Source organism: Hetaerina americana, unplaced genomic scaffold, assembly GCF_022747635.1.
Source record: "Hetaerina americana unplaced genomic scaffold, ioHetAmer1.1.p SCAF_4, whole genome shotgun sequence".
Taxonomy (NCBI): Eukaryota; Metazoa; Arthropoda; class Insecta; order Odonata; family Calopterygidae; genus Hetaerina; species Hetaerina americana.
Window position 1 is genome coordinate 11,133,858 of NW_027286985.1, and position 18,682 is coordinate 11,152,539.

The window sequence follows — 18,682 nt, forward strand, 5'->3', positions numbered from 1 at the left end:
CAATTGTTCATCGCCATGACCACTGCAGGCAGCAGTCAAAAATTTAGTTATTCTAGTACTTTAGAAATATATTTATTATCACTGTTGCTATTTATTATAGGAGAAGTTACAGGAATTGGTGAAGTTATTTACGCTATAAATGCCGGAGGCGAAGCTCATACGGACGTTAATGGCATTCGGTACGAGCGTGACCCTTTGCTTGGCAAAGTGGGAACAGCTTCTGATTATGGGAAACAACTTTTAATAAGCAGGGTTCCTCAGAATGATCTTATACTTTACCAGACTGAACGTTACCACCACAGTACTTTTGGGTATGATATTCCTATAAAAGACGACGGTAGCTACGTGATGGTGTTGAAATTCAGTGAAGTGTATTTCAATGCTGCAAACATGAAGGTGAGGCAGATCACCTGCAAAATGGTGTTCAATTTTAAGCTCCAGTTTTAACTTGCTGTTAACATTCCAGGTTTTTGATGTTGTTCTAAATGGTGATCACACGATAGTTTCTGAGCTTGATATATACGATAGAGTTGGACGAGGAACAGCTCATGATGAGTATATACCTTTTCATGTAGAAAAGGGAAGATTATATTACAATGATGAAGAATCTGATATTAGAGGAGGAAAAATAAGAGTGGAATTTATAAAGGTGAATCATTGTGAGAGAGAAAACAGTGAAGTTAGTTCGTATGTCCTGGTATTTAAGTTAAAATCTTCTTTCGTTTTCAGGGATATAGAGACAATCCAAAAATCAATGCAATATGTGTTTACAAAGGGAGTGTGGAAGGTAATTATCTATATTCATGTCTAAACTATTCTGTACCTTTGTAGAAACATTTTCTTCTTTGTACTTTTTATCGATTTCTACCTAATAATGGTTCACTTGCTCGTATAAACATTTTTCTTAAATGTATGAAAGTGATTTCAAATCGCGTATAATGAAAGAGCAAGGGATTGATGCGTTCTCAATTTGTTATTGCTTGCGAAACTTATGCAGTTTCTATTTTATTTAGATCCTTTTTCTTCAACTTTTAAGTCTGTCCCTTCAGGAGTTACTAGATGATGATACATATTGGTCTTTCATGTAAGACTAAAGCTATCATTCGACAATTAATTTCATACTGTGGGGGAATGCTACATTTCACAGAAAAAAATTGATATTAAAACATTTGCGTAATAAGTGCTCTTCACTGTAACAATATGAATCTTGTTGTACGAAAATATTAAATCCTGTGAACGTCTTCGTTCTTTCTTATCAATAGACTTACTAGATTATCTTAGGCGTCCTTGGGATCCTTCCACCATTTTGCATGTAATGTTTATATCTAATTCATTTGGCCGTTTACATCAATTACAAGTTTTATTTTAAAGCCCTTAATAGAAAACTCAAATTCGTATTTTCAATTACTGATTCATTTATTTGTTTTGTTGATAAATATTTTTGTTCCAGTATTTTTAATTTTGCTAATCTGATTAACGTTTGTTTTACTTTTAATAGAAGTGCCAAAGCTTATTCCACTGACTCCTGATCCTGAAGAGGAATTTCATGAAGAATTGGAAGATAAGAGGCCTTTATCATCAAAGAACCGACGACCAAGCGGTCCCCGCACGCCGGACCCGTATTCTATTGATGACTCGTCCATAATGCTCCCAGTATTTGTAGCAATTGGGTCTTTCATTCCCCTTTTGTTTTGTCTGTGCAAACTTTGAGGGGGTTTATCTCCACATGACTGTGCACATAGTCCAAACCATTCGTGAACCTCAACAGTTTTGTGGTCGAAAATGCTTAGCCAACTTAATATGATGCCAAATCAATTTTGAAACATTACAAGAGAACTTTTGGAGCCACCAAGTCAATTTTTCATCATAATAATTGACTGGGTCATATATCAGGAAGATACCACTTAGCTATTAATAACTGATCTCGGAGATTAGCGTGTGTTTTTGGGAGTGGTTTGTGACTTTGTTTACACTGAAGGTTGTGAGGAAGTGTTCATTCCAGAGGTGTCAATGGTGGTCATTTAATTTCCATCGTAATACAAATAAGAGACTTGTTGACGAGCAGTGATGAACAAGAAAAATTTTAAACTATTCTTTATTGTTACTTTGCATCAAAATTTTATCACTGTTTTATTTTAGATGCTAGAAGGCATTTACTTAAATAGTATTGTTTAATTGGACTTTGTTGAAGAAATTTAATTTTTTTTTTTTTAAAGACATGACTGAAGCTTGTTGCTTGATCTCGGATAGTATGTGGCACACAAATGCTTAATCACCTCTCTATTGGGTTTTATTTTGTAGGGAAGTTATGAATGTGGGTTGCAAAATAAGTGCTAGTATAAATGAAAGCAGGGAAAAAATCTTCACTTCTGGTTTGTGAGTAGGGCAATTGTACTTATCACATGAATAAGAAATCACGTTTTTTCTACTCATGCACTGAATGAATATTTGTACAAAATCACTTTTCATTTATTAGCTAGTCAAGAAGATTGAACTTTTAAAAAAAGTATGTTTTTGAGGTTTGATTTTTTTTCATATTTTTGCATCTTCATTTATTCACCAGTTTTCCAAATGTTTTTTTTTAAATTGAAAATGCCACTGTGGCATGTTTTCAACCGTGTACTTAAAAATGTAGTTTATTTTCCTTTTTTTTTCTACTTAACTGTGTACTTTTTTTTATTAATAGCCTTCGGTTAATTTTGTGTTGCATTATTCTGAAGGCAACCATTTGTGCAATACTGTTTACTGAAGCATTATTCTGTTGTGTTCATTTTGGGATAATATTTGAGTAAAATATCGATTGTGAAAGTAAATATTTTTATTTTAAAAATATCTGTGGTACATTTTCTTGTGTCCTCTCTCGGTGATATTTTGTATTTTTCACTGTGGGAAAACATTCCTGGTTTTTGCAAAACTTTTATAAAACCACAATAATTTTCTCATGAAGTCTCTTTAATCTCTTCCAATTTGGTGGGTTACCACAGGTCGGTCAATTCGATATATGGACTGTCCGAGGGAAAAGTAGCCCAAATATTCCACCGAGTCGGGCTGAGTATCAATGTGGTAATGGCCAACCTCGCCGTGGTGACTGAATGTGTGGAAGTGCTGCACTCGTAAGTCAAGGCCCTGTGAAACAATGGAGGTGTTTTAGTCCTTGGGAGAAGAATCGAAAAGATTCAAATGTTATTTCACGTGTATTGCAAAGCGTAGGATGAAGTATTTGGAGCAAACCCTTCTTAGTGTCACATTTGAGGTAACAAACTCATTAACGGCCACAAAAAGTGTCACATTTGTGGTGACATGCTCATAGGCGGCCATAAAAAATCACTGCAATGTAACAGTCCATTGTTTTCGTTGTTTTACTCTTAGATGAACATAAATGTGTTCCGTTAACGCATTAACTCATTGGTTGCATGTAATTCACTGAGGTGGTCAGAATTTTATGGATTTGCTTATATAAGGCTGTGCAAGCTATATCAAGGGTCCACAAGCAAGCTTAATACTATTAACATTTTAGTTTGCCTTGTTTCCATAATACTGAAAAGAAAAAAAATATGGTAGGTGTGCTTCTTTTCAAGTGCATGATACAATCAAGTCAATGTCCTGTTGGGCGAAGTCCATGGCGTTGTGTGCTCATCGTCAATCGGAAGGACTTAATACAGAAATTGGATGCCCTCATTACATTGTTCAAACATCCCATCACTCTTGCCCTCAGACCTCACACCTTGCCTATCTGATTTTACTGAGTGTTCGCCTAGTAACGTAGATTTATTCATGCTTACATTTAATAGTCTCTCTCTCTCTCTATCTCTGCCACTTTTTGATTATTTGGTGATTATGTGTGTTATTGGTCTTAAATCTATAGGATTTACCCAGGGATCGTGGATGGCTTCCGTGACCTAACACAGTAAATGAAATTGCGATAAATGTGTCTTAAATCTCTCTCGTGTTATAGTTGCTGGATGGATTGGTGCTCCCCACTTCTCTTTAAAAATTGAATTGTAGTGCTCGGCGGCAATTTTGCGGCTGATACTCTGGTAATCACCATCAGTTTAGGGTGATCAACTACCCTTGAAAAACTGAAAATTAGTAAATCCTCTTTAAAAAGGCCTCTTTAAATTTATTACCAAACTTGGAATGTTAGAGATTTTATTTTATTTTACTAGAGAATGGAATGGTTAGAGAGAATAAATAAATGTAAATTTGAATTCAGTATGAATCTGCAATCAAGCAATATTTTTATATTAGCATTTTACAATATTCAAAGAATTAAAGAAAATTTGAGAGATGTTTGAGGCCAATTACTTTGTGGGAATCCATTTATTAAGTATAAAGAAAGAATCAAAGGCTTAGCGTTTCCACAGGAAAAAAATTATTGTGTCGACTAGTTTCGTTATCCTTCACTTAGATGATGCCACATTTTAGCAACACTATCGGAAAAGAAAATACTTAGTTCTTCTGCATATATATTTTATTAAACACGACCTAGGTTTTGACTTGCGAAGTCATAATCGCGTGAAGTAAGCTTTGTTAGTCGGAATCTAGGTCTTCCATAATAAAATATATGTGAAAGAACAAAGTATTTTCTTTTCCGAGATGAATCGCTTTAACAAAGTGACGCCTCAATACAGACAACACTAGTGGACACAATTAATTCTTTCATGTGGAATTGCATGGTCTGATTCTTCACAAATTGCAGGATAACATCTTGATCCTTCAAAGCCTGTTGAATTCACTCATCCTGATTTGGGTTCATATCCCAGACAATCATGGATGACTTATACATTATGAAATGCCTGAATATCAAAGCTTACATCTCGTAGAAGTGTATTTTGTAAGAAGTTAAAGTATCATGCTTCACGTATGTGTACCTTGAAGGAATATTTTGGAAAATTCACAATAATAATCAAGTGCTTATAATTAAGCAGTGCCTGTTAAATTACTTTGGGGATAAGACGTGGCACAAAAAAGCATGAAAAATGAATTTTTACCATTGAAAACCTCGAAACCATCAGATATCATCTAATCGCTGGTCACTCTGTGAGTGTATCTATCCTCACAGAGATCACAATGAAATTGTTTTTTATTCAGCAACTCCATCTTGTATCCCTGTTTCGTTTTTTAGTCAGTCATTCCTCTTCCAATGTATGTCAGTACTCCAATTTGCCCCTATTCTCTTTGGACTTATGTTCGCTTCCAGAACCATCTTCTACAATCACTCTCTCCTCATGATATTGCCTGACTAGTTGGCCTCACTTGTATTCTGCAATATCTGTTCTTGATATTAACGCCACATTTTTGTGTGGAGATTTGTCTAACTTTGGTGGTCTGCAGAGTAACATGGCTTTATTTTCTTGTCTCCCTGTGTGTTGCCTTCAATGTTATATCATAATTAAATTCCTAGATTTTAAGTGTGTGCAGATAATTCCGACTTAGTCCAAGAGAGATTCAAAATTTACGCATTTCCAGGTTTATATCAATGGTGGTTTTGCAATTACCCTTGGCATTAAGAAGAATGAGGACATTTCATTTATGGGCTATGTCTTTCGATGATGGTATTAACTCCAGCCATCCTGCTGTCATGTTCATGTGATGGGTCATGATCAAATATTTTTGCGGCCTTGTATTTGGAAGGGGAGGGGGTAGACCAGTGTGATTCTGGCCAAAGGGCCCAGGTTGGATTTTGGGTGATGTGTTTGGGTACCCTCAGCTTCGACCAAGCTGTGTGATTTTTCAGTGCCATATGTTCTTGCCCTCCCCACCTTGATGGAAGGACTTTTGCATTCTGATGACCCCTAGAGCTGTGCTGGTGGGAGAATGATATTTGCTTCTTATAGAGTCACCCACGCCAGATAAGTCAAAAGGTATGACCCAGATGAAAGGTAGTCCATGCAGCATGTATTCCTCAGTGAGGCGGCTGCAAAGGCATCTGCAATGACCATCCGAATGGGTTGGCCATTTGAGTGATGGCGTCACATTAAAAACACTATTGAGGAAGGCGATTGGAAACCACGTCAATTTTTACATGAAACAAAGATGGACAGAGATCAGAGTATGATTATGGTTTAGGGACAATGAATTACCACAAAACAGAAGCAATAGGGTTCTGCAGCAGATTGGATTTATTATAAAAAACACTGGGTTTAAAAACCACTTAAAGAATATATGAAAAATGCTCAGGGATTCAAAAAGATTGATTCTGGTTAGGCAGAGATTTAGGAGCAGTGTGATTAATTTTTACAGTTTCCCCAAAGTGGATGTGGATTCAGATCATAATTTAGAATTAATAAAGTCATTTAGCAAGATTAAATGAGGAAGACGCTAAGGTAATAATAACATGTAGAAGCATTAATACAGAAAAGAAATGAGTATCAGCAGGTCGTAGAGAAAAATATGAGTGAGTACAGGGAGATGGGTACAAATGAAGAGAAATGGAAGCATATCATAAAAGGAATATCAGAAACCACAGAAGAAAACCCATAGGAAAAGAAAGCTGGAAAAAGTTAATGAAAACCATGCTAGCAGACAGACAACAACGCCAGAAGATAGACAGGGGAATGGAAAGGAAGACTTAAATGACAGACTTAGGTAGAAGAAAGTACAAAGAATTGAACGTTAATCATAGGCGGGAAACTAATAGGGTGAAAGAAATGTGGTGGAAGATGCAGTGCAAGGATATGGAAAGTTTACTAAGGAAGGGTGAAATTGGTGAAATATATAGGAAGATTAAAACAATATCAGGCCGTAAGAAGGAAAAATCAATGCACACTATAAAAGAAAAGGAGATAGCATTATTAATTGAACCAGGAAAATATTCAAAGAGATAAGGAAATTATATTTAGCGGAATTACATGGTTAAGACATTGGACCAGCAAGTTTAGTCATAGAAATAGATTATGATATAGACGAGGATGGCATAGGCATTCTTACTTGGGAGATCTAGGTATTTATTTAGATATTTTAGTACCCTGCAAACCACTGCTAGGGTTTGGAGTGTATACACCCTAGGAGATAGATAGGGTTTTAAGGGAAATCTAATCAAATAGCAGCACTCCTTAAAGTCCAAGGAAAATGTGGAAAGAAGAGCATGGGCTAATTCATAGCATGTTTGAGGGAGGAATTGTGGTTGAAATTTTCATCAGATCAATATTAGTTTCCATCCCAAATAATGGAAAAACCATATATGAGGACTATAGAACAATATGTTTGGTTTTGCCTGAAGCTATAGCAATACTCAGGATTATCAATAAGAGGATAGAAAATAGGACAAATTATTATTTATGAAATGATTAGTTCAGGAATTGGAGAGGTAAGTGTGATGCCATTATGAGGTCTCTAACAGAGAGGAACATAGAATACATACAGGATGTATTTGTGTTTTGTAATTTTCAAGAAAGTATTTCATAAAGTGAATTGGTAGAATAAATGACTGTAATGCCTTAAATAGGCATATATTGTAGGGATAGGAGAGTTATCCGCAACTTGTATTTCTCAGATTGCTCGGGTGCGAATGGTGGATGGAGAGTCAGGATGGGCTGTGTTAGGGAGAGGGGTGAGACAGCACTGTTCATGATCACCAATGTTGTTCAACGTATATGTGGAGGGAATTATTAAAAAGGGATATGGGAAGAAAAGGGGGTAGGAATGAACGTCAGAGGGAAATTGTATAAAAATCAGTTAGGTTTGCTAATGACCAAGCTCTAATTGGTCACTCAGCCAAGGGGTTGCAAACTCTTGAGTGTATAGTAAGGTCAGTTTGATGGGTATGCAATTAGAATAAATGGAAGCAAAGCAAAATTTATGCCGTATTTGAGAAAGAGAAAAGTTAAGTTAAATGTTGAAATTGGAATTCAGAAATATGAGTAGGTGGAAATTTACATAACTCGAAAGTGCTTTCAACCAAAATGATCAAAGTAGTAGGGACATAGGAAGAAAAATTGCATCAAGCAAAGTTCTATTAGAAGTAGGTGATTGATGACAGGGACGTTAAGTAAGGATGTCACAAAAAGGCTCACTAAAACTTTATTATGGAGCGTGATTTTGTACAGCAAGGAAACTGTCATTGAAGCAGGGCAGTGTGGGGAGGAGAGGGGATTGTTGGGAGAAATCAAAAAGAGGCAGGAAAGATGGATGCGGAGCGTATAGATTGGGAATGGGATGTTGAAGACTGTGATAGAGGAATGGTGGGAAAATGGGAAAATGAGGAATGCCAAATCATAGGATAGGCATGTAGGTTGGAATGAAGGAAGGAAGTATGCAGAATTAAAGGAGAAATTATTGCAGTGTCACATGTAATGTTGTGTTTTGTTATGAGAGGCAAAGACGATTAATTTTCCCATCGAAAAACTACCTTAAATGGTAGAACACCAATAATCATATATTTCTGGGGAACCACAGGTGGCACTGGGCAAGCAACTGACCCCTAAATCCCAGATTTGGAATTACTCTTGCTGTTGGACGTAGTATTGAGTGAGCTCTATCCTCGCCTATCAAACCAAACTTTGGATTGATAACTGCGGCTTTTGTACATGAGTTGACATGCTGTTCTTGTTGGCTCTGATTGCTCTTATCTCAAAGTGAAATTGGGGCCAGAATGTCCACTGCCATTTGTTGGAGAGAGGGTTTTGTATGATTATTCCATTGTGTGCATTTTGGTTTTTGGAATGTTTCATAATCTGTATTACTTCATAATAATAAGGCAGTTTGGGGTGGTATCAGCTTTCTGTGAAATTTACCTTCAAAGTTCACCTTGCGGCCTAAAGCGAAAATGTCTTTTAATCCAGTACAAGCTGGTCTGCATACTGGACTTCAAAGAAAGTGAAGTCGATTACAATGGTGATAACAAAATGCCCAAAAAGCTAAATCATTGAGAATTGATTCTGCATGGAATGGATTATGAAAGATATTCAAGCCCAAAACTTCAAGATTTGACCAATCAATGCCTGTAATTCACATCACTGAGCCCTAAAAAATATATATAAAAAAGCTATCAACCGGAAGGTCGATTTGGTAGGTGATGGTAGAGTTCACTCAGTACTAAGCCTGATGGCATGCGAAATTCACACATCAGGGTAAGGGGGCCAAATCTATTCCCAGTGCCAGTTATGGTTTCCGAGGAAGGTCTGGTACCAGAAAAAATAGCTTGGGTGGAGCTTAGGGTGCTAAGAGAGGCTTGCTCAGTTATCAAATGCAGGCCCTGCAGTCAGTAGTCCAATGCTTTTACCCCCAGGACTACCATGTCTCAAATGGCTCTCAAATGAAAAAAAATAAGATGAAAAATTCTTTCATTATTACTTCTGACCCAAAGATGCCAGCAGGAAGAGTGGAGTATCTTGTCATGAAAGGCAAATCATTGCTGGGAGAAACCAAAAAAAAATTAAGCCCCTTCATACTGTAAGATACCTGGATAACATGATGGCAAAAATCTAATGCTTTTGTATTCTATTCACAATGTATGCACTTTTGAAAATCCATCAATTGAACAGTTTTGGGCCATCAACACAAAAAAACCAAAATTATCAGCACATACTTGAAATCTATGATTCAATACATTGGTCTGTCTTGTGTAATTTAGAATACACTTATTACTCACCGGATCTGCGGTGACTAACGTCCCCACAGAGACTAATGGAGCAGTGAAGTTGTAAAATTTGAGCCAATTATTCAGTTCGTCTTCAGTATTCAGTGGGACACTGGAGAAATCGGGCATCACGTGATGCTTGGCCGTGCCTTCTTTCAGCAAAAAAGTTCCTCCCAAACCTGCGAAAGTACCATATCTATTAGAACCTTAATTTAAAGCCATTATGATGGAAGAAGATAAGTAGTTGAAAGTGCAACAATTCCAGAGTGTAAAAATCATTGGCATTGACCGGGATTCGAACCCGGATCCTTCAATGTCCAGCCGAGTGCTTTAGCTACTTAAGCTATTCAGGCATTGCCTGTCTGAAATTGTTGCATTGAAATGCACATTAGCGGATGACTCCATTAAAAGTTACTGCAGAGGCATTTCCCATGGTTCCTTTGGAATTAGTTAAAAGGTGTTTTAAGCATTCAGTTTTTGATCTCGTATGATAAAATATGGCTGTAGCAAACACAAATACCGCAAATCATCATGGTTCCCAAGCATTGGTTTACGGTATGCATATACAAAAGTACAAATAGTTTGGTATTTTCTCTAACCTTTTGGGATCATTTAATAACAGTAAAATAAAGTTTACTTCATGCATACATAGATGGTACTACCCTCCTTTTGTAACGGCACTATCAGAAATTAATTTAAATTATGTGCAACTGATTGAATAGTTTTAACAAATTGGTTGAAAGCATTGGGTTGTAGATTGATTGATTGATTTCATAATCACAATAAATATAATTAATAAAGATTTAAAAAAAAAAATGAAAATGTTATTTCTTTCTAGTTCATATAAACTTTGGGAAATCCACCAGAATACCTGAGAACAAGGACACTTAGCCATCAATCTTGATTTTTTTTTTTTATATGACCAATGCATAGTTGAGACGGCTAACTCCACTCCCAAGTTGGCTGTTGACTGTAGTTAGCCATGGAAACTTAATGTTCGTAAAATTTGTTGTCTCAGGCGTAACTTTATGGAATTTGCATAACACATTGAAATGTAATGAAATAATTGACTTTGTTATTCCACACACTTTATTTTAAAAAACACGACCCAGGTTTCGACGTTGAACGTCATCATCAGGTGGTCCTCATAGAAGCATGCTGGCTATATAAACCAACCTCCCTCTCTGACCAACCCCCTCCCTCCTATGATCAGAAGGTATTCAACAATCAGAAGGATCAAAAACACGACCCAGGTCGAAACCTGGGTCGTGTTTTTTAAAATAAAGTGTGTGGAATTACAAAGTCAATTATTTCATTACATTTCAAAATATTAATGTTGGTATTTCTGATCTATTCCATACGGGAATAGATCAGAAATAGATCCTTTATGCATCACATTTCAACCGGTCATCATTTGAAATCCCTCCTGATTAGAGTGGAATACACATTTTATTGACAGAAAGGCATATTAAAAATACAATTTTGGAAGCTGCCAATTGACTGTGTGCATTTTTGATTAATTTTGCAGGCCAAATAAAGCATGGAGATGCTCACATTAAAACCTGCATGACATTTCTGGCTTGCCTTAGAATCTTTTTATGTGCCTGAGGTTGAAATGACGCATTACTTCTCCCCAAATACAGTTTGACAAGATTAGTTTGATATTAAGAGAACTGTTACTTTTCTTTTCATTTAATCTTGAAATTCTCCGCCATATGAACTCCATTGGAACTCCTGGGAACCAGGCTAGCTTGACATCATGGCCATCACTTATCTCACACTGCCCACCTGAGGTTTTGTTTGTAACTGCTTTCAAAACTATCTCGTTCCCTGACAATATCTTAATTCCCTTAATAAATGAATGTGAAATGGATACACCATTAGTACAGGATAAAGAAAGGGGAACAATTTTGATACAAAAGTCGATAGGAATCATTTTTTTCCTTCAAAAAGTCCCCTAAAGAAAATAATCAGTATCATTTTTTAAATCTATATGATTAAATTTCGAAGCATAAAGTAAATTCCATACTTCACAGAGTCCCTACGATTAAGACAGGGTCTGTTTATTTCTAATGGCTGGTAAATGTAATATTTTACATACTCTTTACCACCAATGATTAAAAATTTGAATATTTGAAAAGAATAAAGTGTCTTAGAAGGATCTGAATAAATTCCTTCCACTTCCTAAAATAGTTGCACCAGTGCCACTAAGAAACAAATATGAAAGAAGCTTGTTATGCCATGATCATGCCGAGAGAATTGGTGAAAATCGAATCACCATACAGAATGAATGAGGATATGGTTTGAGAGAGGGGAATGTGGACCAAGGAAGTCATATGGCAGTAGCTGTCTGAAGAGACTCAGGAGCAGGAGATCACCTGCAGAACGATGTACCAATTTGACAGAGGCGACAGGAATGCAGGTTAGTGTGCAAGGTATCAATTTAAGTCTCCATAAATATTTCAATGCAACAATTTCAGAGTGTAAAAATCATTCGCCTTGACCGGGATTCGAACCCGAGTCTTTCAATGTCCTGTTGAGTGCTTTCGCCAGTTAAGCTACCGAGGCGTCCTCTTAAACTCTGAAATTTTGGGGGCTTTCAAAGGAACAAGATGTTGTGACGAAATACCGTACATACAATGTCACAGGCATTCGTAGTCGTGCGCGACGCGCCACAATCCACGAGGTTAAAGCCAACTTTTAAACACTTAGGCTGTTTATACCTCGACAAATTCCAAAGAAACTGCGGGACATGCCGCGACAGTAACTTTTAACGGAGTAATCCGCTAATGTGCATTTCAATGCAACAAGATATGCCTCGATAGCTTAACTGGCTAAAGCACTCGACCGGACATTGAGGGATCCGGGTTCGAATCCCGGTCAAGGCGAATGATTTTTACACTCTGAAATTGTTGCATTGAAATACACATTAGCGGATGACTCCGGTAAAAGTTACTGTTGCGGCATCTCCCGCAGTTTCTTTGGAATTTCTCCATAAATAGCTTAAAATGAGGTTTTTTTACATTGACTACCCCAAAATGGGAACAGTGTTAAGGGTAATTAGTAGGTACTAATGTCTATATAAGAATTCCTTTTTGGGAATATTTTCATGGCTATCGGGCATCGATATGAGCCACGTTCCGAGGGTTACATACAACTAACGAGTAGGCCAATGCCATCCTGAAGATCCTCTCACCGTTTTTCTCTCATATACGCATGGGGATCGATCAGTTTTCCAGCTATGCTGCACGCATACCAGGGCACAAATTTCTTTCCACCCTGTCCCAGGGAAGAGAAGGAAGCTGCAGGTCGGTAATTTATGAAAAGGTGCGTTGCCCCGGGAAAACTACAGTTCCCTCATGAGGTCATCGCTCCTTCAGCGACCAAAACCAAAGAACTAAATTTATACGTTGGCTTTAATATCAACCATTAAACCTCCATTGGCTCCTTACTTTTCGGTGAAAATTTTCGTCAAAAATAAAAGATCGTTTTTCCTCGCGAATGGCATCGGTTTCTCCTTAAATAAGCGCCGCGGATTATGACCGTCGGAATTTGGCATGAAGACGACGACTCATTATTCTACCATCTCAACGGACTTAAAAAAATAAAGGATTCATATCTGAGCCACAACAATTATAGTTATATATTTTAAGTGAAATACTAAGCAATTAGTGGCGGCGATTAGACGAAAGTGATACGATGCCTTGGAAATGGCAAATACGCCAGGTATTTTCACTTCATCCATGATCTCTGTTACCTTCATAGGTAAGTGAATAGCTTCTTTTGAATCAGAACCATTCCATTTATATGTACGAGATGCCAAACAATTTTGAGACAGCTAGTACTCTTCCTGATTTCTTCCACAAGACCGATTCAAACTTTGGGTGCTCAATCAACAAATCGCCTCCTTCCGACACACATTTATGTATATGCTAATAATATTGACCCATACGACAAGAAGCATTAATATTGGAAATTCGTCCGTGATTACTTACCCACTGGCTTGTCCTTGTAGAAATCTTGCAATGTCGTTCTGATGCTGGTGATAAAATCCTGGCTCCCAGTCCTCTGTCTGCAGTGCACCTTTACGACCTGTAATAAGTTAATACTAATCAAGGAACCACACATAATTATTGAATACTGTTACAAACAGTATTCTACCGATTAAGGTACGTGTCTGATGGACGCAAGGATTACACGATGCTAAATTATGAGGTACTAAATGGCCGAAAGCCATGCATTAGCGTAACCCATTTTATAGCCTAACAGAATACAAGTATTAATAATTCCTCTCTATTCTCCTATAATGCCTGCAACTTCTTCGCTTGCTTTACCTTCACTCAAGTAATTTATTTCATCCTTCTTCACAACCAAATCTCAAAATTTTACAATCTGTGCTTATCCTCTTGTCTTGACGACCAATTTCCATACAAAAAATACGCTCCACATCACAGTTTTCATTCATATTTTCTGAATATCTTTACTTCATGCCGTAATCATCAACTCCCTCTTCTCCTTTGCAGATCACAATTCTTTTTCGGTGCCACTTTTACCCCTATTAATTATTCAGTAATTACTTCGTTTGAGGTTTTCGAAATTCTTCCACTGGCGTACTAGATTCTAGAAGTTTCGAAAGTCATCCTTATTTTTTTTTCCTTTGGCCGGAGGAAGTGAGGAGTCATCAATCACTGTGACATGAGGTCAGACATTTATTCGTTTGTTAAATGATAATTTTGGCGATGCATATGGAACTTGAATGCCACTGCTATCATCCGCGCAGTGAATGTGTCACCAATACGATCATTTAGTAAATTTATTGGGACGTCAAAGTCATCCCTGCGATTTATAAATTAAATTTTGAAAAAAAACAGTAAATAACCAATCAAAATGTCCGAAATGTGGTTTCTGCATTCGGAAACCAGATTTCACGCGATGTCACTCCGGGAGCCCGCGAATAAAATTTATTAAGGAATTTAATTGGATTGAAATTTGATCGTGTAACAATGAGCACATTCTTCCAATCACAATCGCAACATTGGCTTAACGCAATAATGGCACTAATTCGCAAATTTTCGAATGCCTGACTATCGTAAAACTCCTCTAATGAGAATTGAAAATAATGTTGCATGCGAATAAAAGAATTTTTGACATCGATTTCTTCACTCTTAAAGTCTATGACCGTTTTGCTCTACAAACATCTCGTAGACTCTCAAAATTAATGTAAGTTCAGACCCATACCAATTATATTTTATTCTTTAAACTTTTTTGACACGGTCCCAAACGCAACCAGGTGGCAAACAGATGAATTTTGGGAGTTTTACTGTCAAACCCAGAACACCTAGAGTCACATTAATTCTAATATTTGATAAAGTGCGCAACAACCTCTTGAAAACTGCAGCTCTCCCAGGCCAAGATCCTAATAGTGTGAATGACCAATGATATTTATATATAATATACTATCTTCCCAGGGAAAGATTATTTATCGTATGAGACGGGATTAGTGGATTAAAACTCAATTAATCGGTAACCTACAATCGATGACCAGTAGGTTTGCTTAGTCTTATGAAATGTTATGCTTGGCATTCATCGAGATCAGTGCTGGCTGGAAGTATTCCGAACGAAGAGTGATAACTTTGAATGTCGTTATTCTCAACGGTCACAGCAAATAGTTGCGTATTCTCACCCGAGCAGGCCAATCTTGAAAGAAGCGACCCACTTAAGTCCATAAAAAAACGGCGAGTGATTGCGCTAAGCCTAAGACTAGAAAACGTTTCAAATAAATCCAAACTCGTACTCTTTAATGTCATTGATCCCAAGGGAAAAAACATTAATTTTATGGCCTTCCCTTTACCAACTATGGCTGTTGACGTCAGACAATCTCAGTGTTTTCCGGCATACGTATTCATGATCTCTTATAAATACAAATTCCATACCCTGAATAAGGCGGATAGCGATTTTTAATTGCCAATGCATTGATTCTCGAGTCAAATTCACATCCTTGTTGGCGTTTTCGTTCAATATTCGACCGGATACGAGACGACTTGAAGAAGCTAAATCTGCGGTCATGGATCTTGGGAATCTTGGTCGCGTTTTAAGAAGTGGCTCCCGAATTGTGAATCCCTCGTTCGATTCCCGGGAAAAAACGATTAATGAGAGTCAGGGGAGAGTCGCAAAACAATTAGAATAACGTAAGTGAAAAGAAAAAGCCTAAATGTTTCAAAATATTTCTAAGTAAAATTTTAACCCCAACAGCGCTTTTCATTTTGTCTTGCGAGTAACTTCCTTGGAATAATTCAAGTCAGTTGTCGACCAAATGCGGTGTGGACATGGGATTATCATTAAGTAATCTGCCGGTTAAGGTAGGTTTTTGGATGGACACAACTACCAAATAAGTATTTAGTTACTCCTAACAAACACAAAACACAACATCCTACTCTACATCAGGTCTCTCTTCATCTCTGAGTACTTTCTTCCTCCCTTCATCCCATCCAACATCCCTATCCTGTTCCTTCCCTTTCCTCGTTTGCCTAACATTCTCCCCTCAATTACAGTCTTCAACATCCCGCTGCCGGTCAATACCCCCTTCAGCCACTTTTCCTGCCTCCATAGGATTGCTCTTCGCCCACCATACCAAGTACCTCCTCGTTTGTCTTCTTCTCTGTCCATTTCACCTTCTCCATTATTCTCCACACCCACATTTCAAAAGCCTCTAGTCTGTCCTCCTGCTTCAATGACCACGTTTCTGCGCCGTACATAGCTATGCTCCATATCAAAGTTTTGACGAGTCTTTTCTTAATATCCTTACTCAACGTCCCCGTCATCAACTCCCTCCTCCTTGTGAAAGCCTCTTTACCTAGTGCAATTCTTTTCCTTACGCCCCTACTACTTTGACCGTGTTGGTCCAAAACACTACCGAGATACGTAAACTGTTCTACCTGCTCTAGTTTTTGCCCTCCCATTTAATGTTTAGCTTAGCCTTTTTCTTTCCCTAAAATCGCATAACCTTTGTTTTATTAATATTGATTCTCATACCATACCCATCGCACTGAATTTCCAATTCACTCAGCAATGCTTGCAGCCCCTTGGCTGACTGACAAACTAAAGCTTGGTCATCAGCAAACCTAACTGATTTTACGAATTCCCCGCCCACTTTCATTCCTACCTCCAGTTCTTCCCATGCCTCTTTAATCATTTACTCTGCATACAGGTTGAACAGCAACGGTGATGATGGACAACCCTACCTGACACCTCTTCCTAACACTGCACATCCGGACTCCCCGTTCCTCACTCGCACCTGAGCAGTCTGAGAAATATACAGGTTGCGGATTAGCCTCCTGTCCCTCCAATATATTCCTATTTTCTGCAATATACTCATTAGTCCCGTAGTTGCCAGGACTCAAAATCTTTTCTGTGACTATCATATTTATCTTGGGAATGATAATTGAGGTGGTTTCCCGTTGCCTTCCTCAATAGTGTATTTAACGTGACACCATCACTTACTGGCCGCCCCACTGGGGTCAGACGCCAATGCAGCCGCCTCACTGAGGGACAGACGCTGCGTGGACTACCTTTCGTCTGGCTCCTAACCTTCGACCTATCTGGCATGGGTGACCCTACCAGGAGCAATTATTATTACTCCCGCCAGTACAGCTCTAGGGGTCATCGGAACGCGCAAGCCCTTCCACCACGTCATGGTTGTAGTCCGGGGAGGGCTAAAATATATATACAAACAAAGAAGTACCTACTCGGCACTGCTCCATTTAGGTGCACTTTGCACAATTATTGACGCTGAAGGGGTGTCTCACCGAAGCAGCGATTTTTTTAAGAGCTAACGCCCAACCATTTTGAGTACCGGCTGGCTGGCAGGACCTACCTTTCTCTTGTCATAATTCTTCGGCCAGTGGAAGCAGTCGAAAACTAGCCTTATCTTCATGACGACCTGGCAGAGCTTCAAAGAGTTACGTTAACAGTCAAAAGTCCTAGACCGAGCCTCCATTAGGTATAAGTATTTCTTGAGATCATTTTGGAACAGAACTTGAATTGAGATCAATGTCCAGAACAGTGTGCTTTACTCATACATGCAATCTATCCAAGCCAGTTGGATAACGGAAAAGCTATCGAAATACAATTTTTTTCAAAGCACGGATGGCAATCAAGAAACGAGTTTTCCTCTCGTCTCTCCACCCAACTTATCCACTCCTTTTCGCTAGTACGTCTCTTCCCCACCCCCATACGGGTGCGACCCCTTTCTCCGACCACCCGTTTTATGCGATAGCGGTAACAGGCGCAGCCGTGAATTTGAAGTAGTCAGCAAACCCGGGGATGAAACAATTGTTTTTCGACTGTGCGGAACTATTGTTAGATAACAATCAGACATAGTCGATTACAATCAAATCGAAACCAGTTGAAATGAATTCACTGATCAAGTCGCACGCGATGTACGCATTTCAAGTCGAACCGCCTCGCATCCACATCTCTGCTTAGGATCCTTTCTATCAGAGAACTAGATCGCACCACCTTCGACGAGCTCACGAATCGAAGTGCTTCGTTAGAGAGTACAAATTTCCGATACATCGAATGGCATAGCACACAACGGCCTCTTGCTGAGGGCCGTGTTTCGAGAACGACAAAATCGTCGTATCAGATCAGAAGGAAGCTTTCGCGCTGGTCATTTTCGACCGCTTATTTTTTTGACTCCTACGACCTTCATAAAGATACTAAGATACGATTGAGGGAGTTGTCAAGGGGGAGGATGGAAGACAACGGCCCCTCCCCTAGTAAAAGGGGCTGAAAAATTTTACCCTACCACAAAAAAGGCTCTGCTATGCCAAGCCAAGCACAACTTGTCATGTAGACTTATCAGTGTACAGTACATTGCGGAGAGTGGGAGACCTAGCCCAGGTCTACGATGACAGGAGACGGCCTCAATGGGTTATAATTACTGAGTGTACGCAGAGAAACTACACGAGAAAAAGTAGAAATTTGATAAGGAAGTGCTGACAAAATTCCAAGGAAAAAATCCTAGAAAAATTCATTTGAAATATTTTTTAGTAAGATGTTCTTTGTTATTTTGGATTATATTTGTTTGCTTCATTGCAGTTT

At 38.3% G+C, this 18,682-nt stretch overlaps 2 protein-coding genes across 2 annotated transcripts in view; one reads left to right on the forward strand and one right to left on the reverse strand.

Annotated features, from left to right (window-relative positions):
* LOC139692618 (malectin-B) lies at window positions 1-2,803 on the forward strand. Its single transcript, XM_071590913.1, has 4 exons — window positions 1-396; window positions 467-649; window positions 730-787; window positions 1,499-2,803. Exons 1-4 carry the CDS (start codon window positions 16-18, stop codon window positions 1,708-1,710), a joined length of 834 nt encoding a protein of 277 aa, XP_071447014.1. The 5' UTR covers window positions 1-15; the 3' UTR covers window positions 1,711-2,803.
* LOC139692617 (ester hydrolase C11orf54 homolog) overlaps window positions 2,801-18,682 on the reverse strand; it is a 26,960-nt gene continuing 11,078 nt past the window's right edge. The window contains exons 5-7 of the mRNA XM_071590912.1: window positions 13,576-13,672; window positions 9,593-9,759; window positions 2,801-3,126 (exon numbers count right to left, since the gene is read on the reverse strand). Coding sequence (XP_071447013.1) covers window positions 2,953-3,126; window positions 9,593-9,759; window positions 13,576-13,672 — 438 coding nt within the window. The 3' untranslated portion in view covers window positions 2,801-2,952. The remainder of the gene's footprint in view (window positions 3,127-9,592; window positions 9,760-13,575; window positions 13,673-18,682) is intronic.

Bases quoted from the DNA above. Each gene is read 5' to 3' on its own strand.
- LOC139692618 (XM_071590913.1), top strand. From the start codon at position 16: ATGACCACTGCAGGCAGCAGTCAAAAATTTAGTTATTCTAGTACTTTA. The intron at 397-466 runs GTGAGGCAGATC...TTAACATTCCAG, and splicing joins TCAATGCTGCAAACATGAAG to GTTTTTGATGTTGTTCTAAA. The intron at 650-729 runs GTGAATCATTGT...TTTCGTTTTCAG, and splicing joins TAAGAGTGGAATTTATAAAG to GGATATAGAGACAATCCAAA.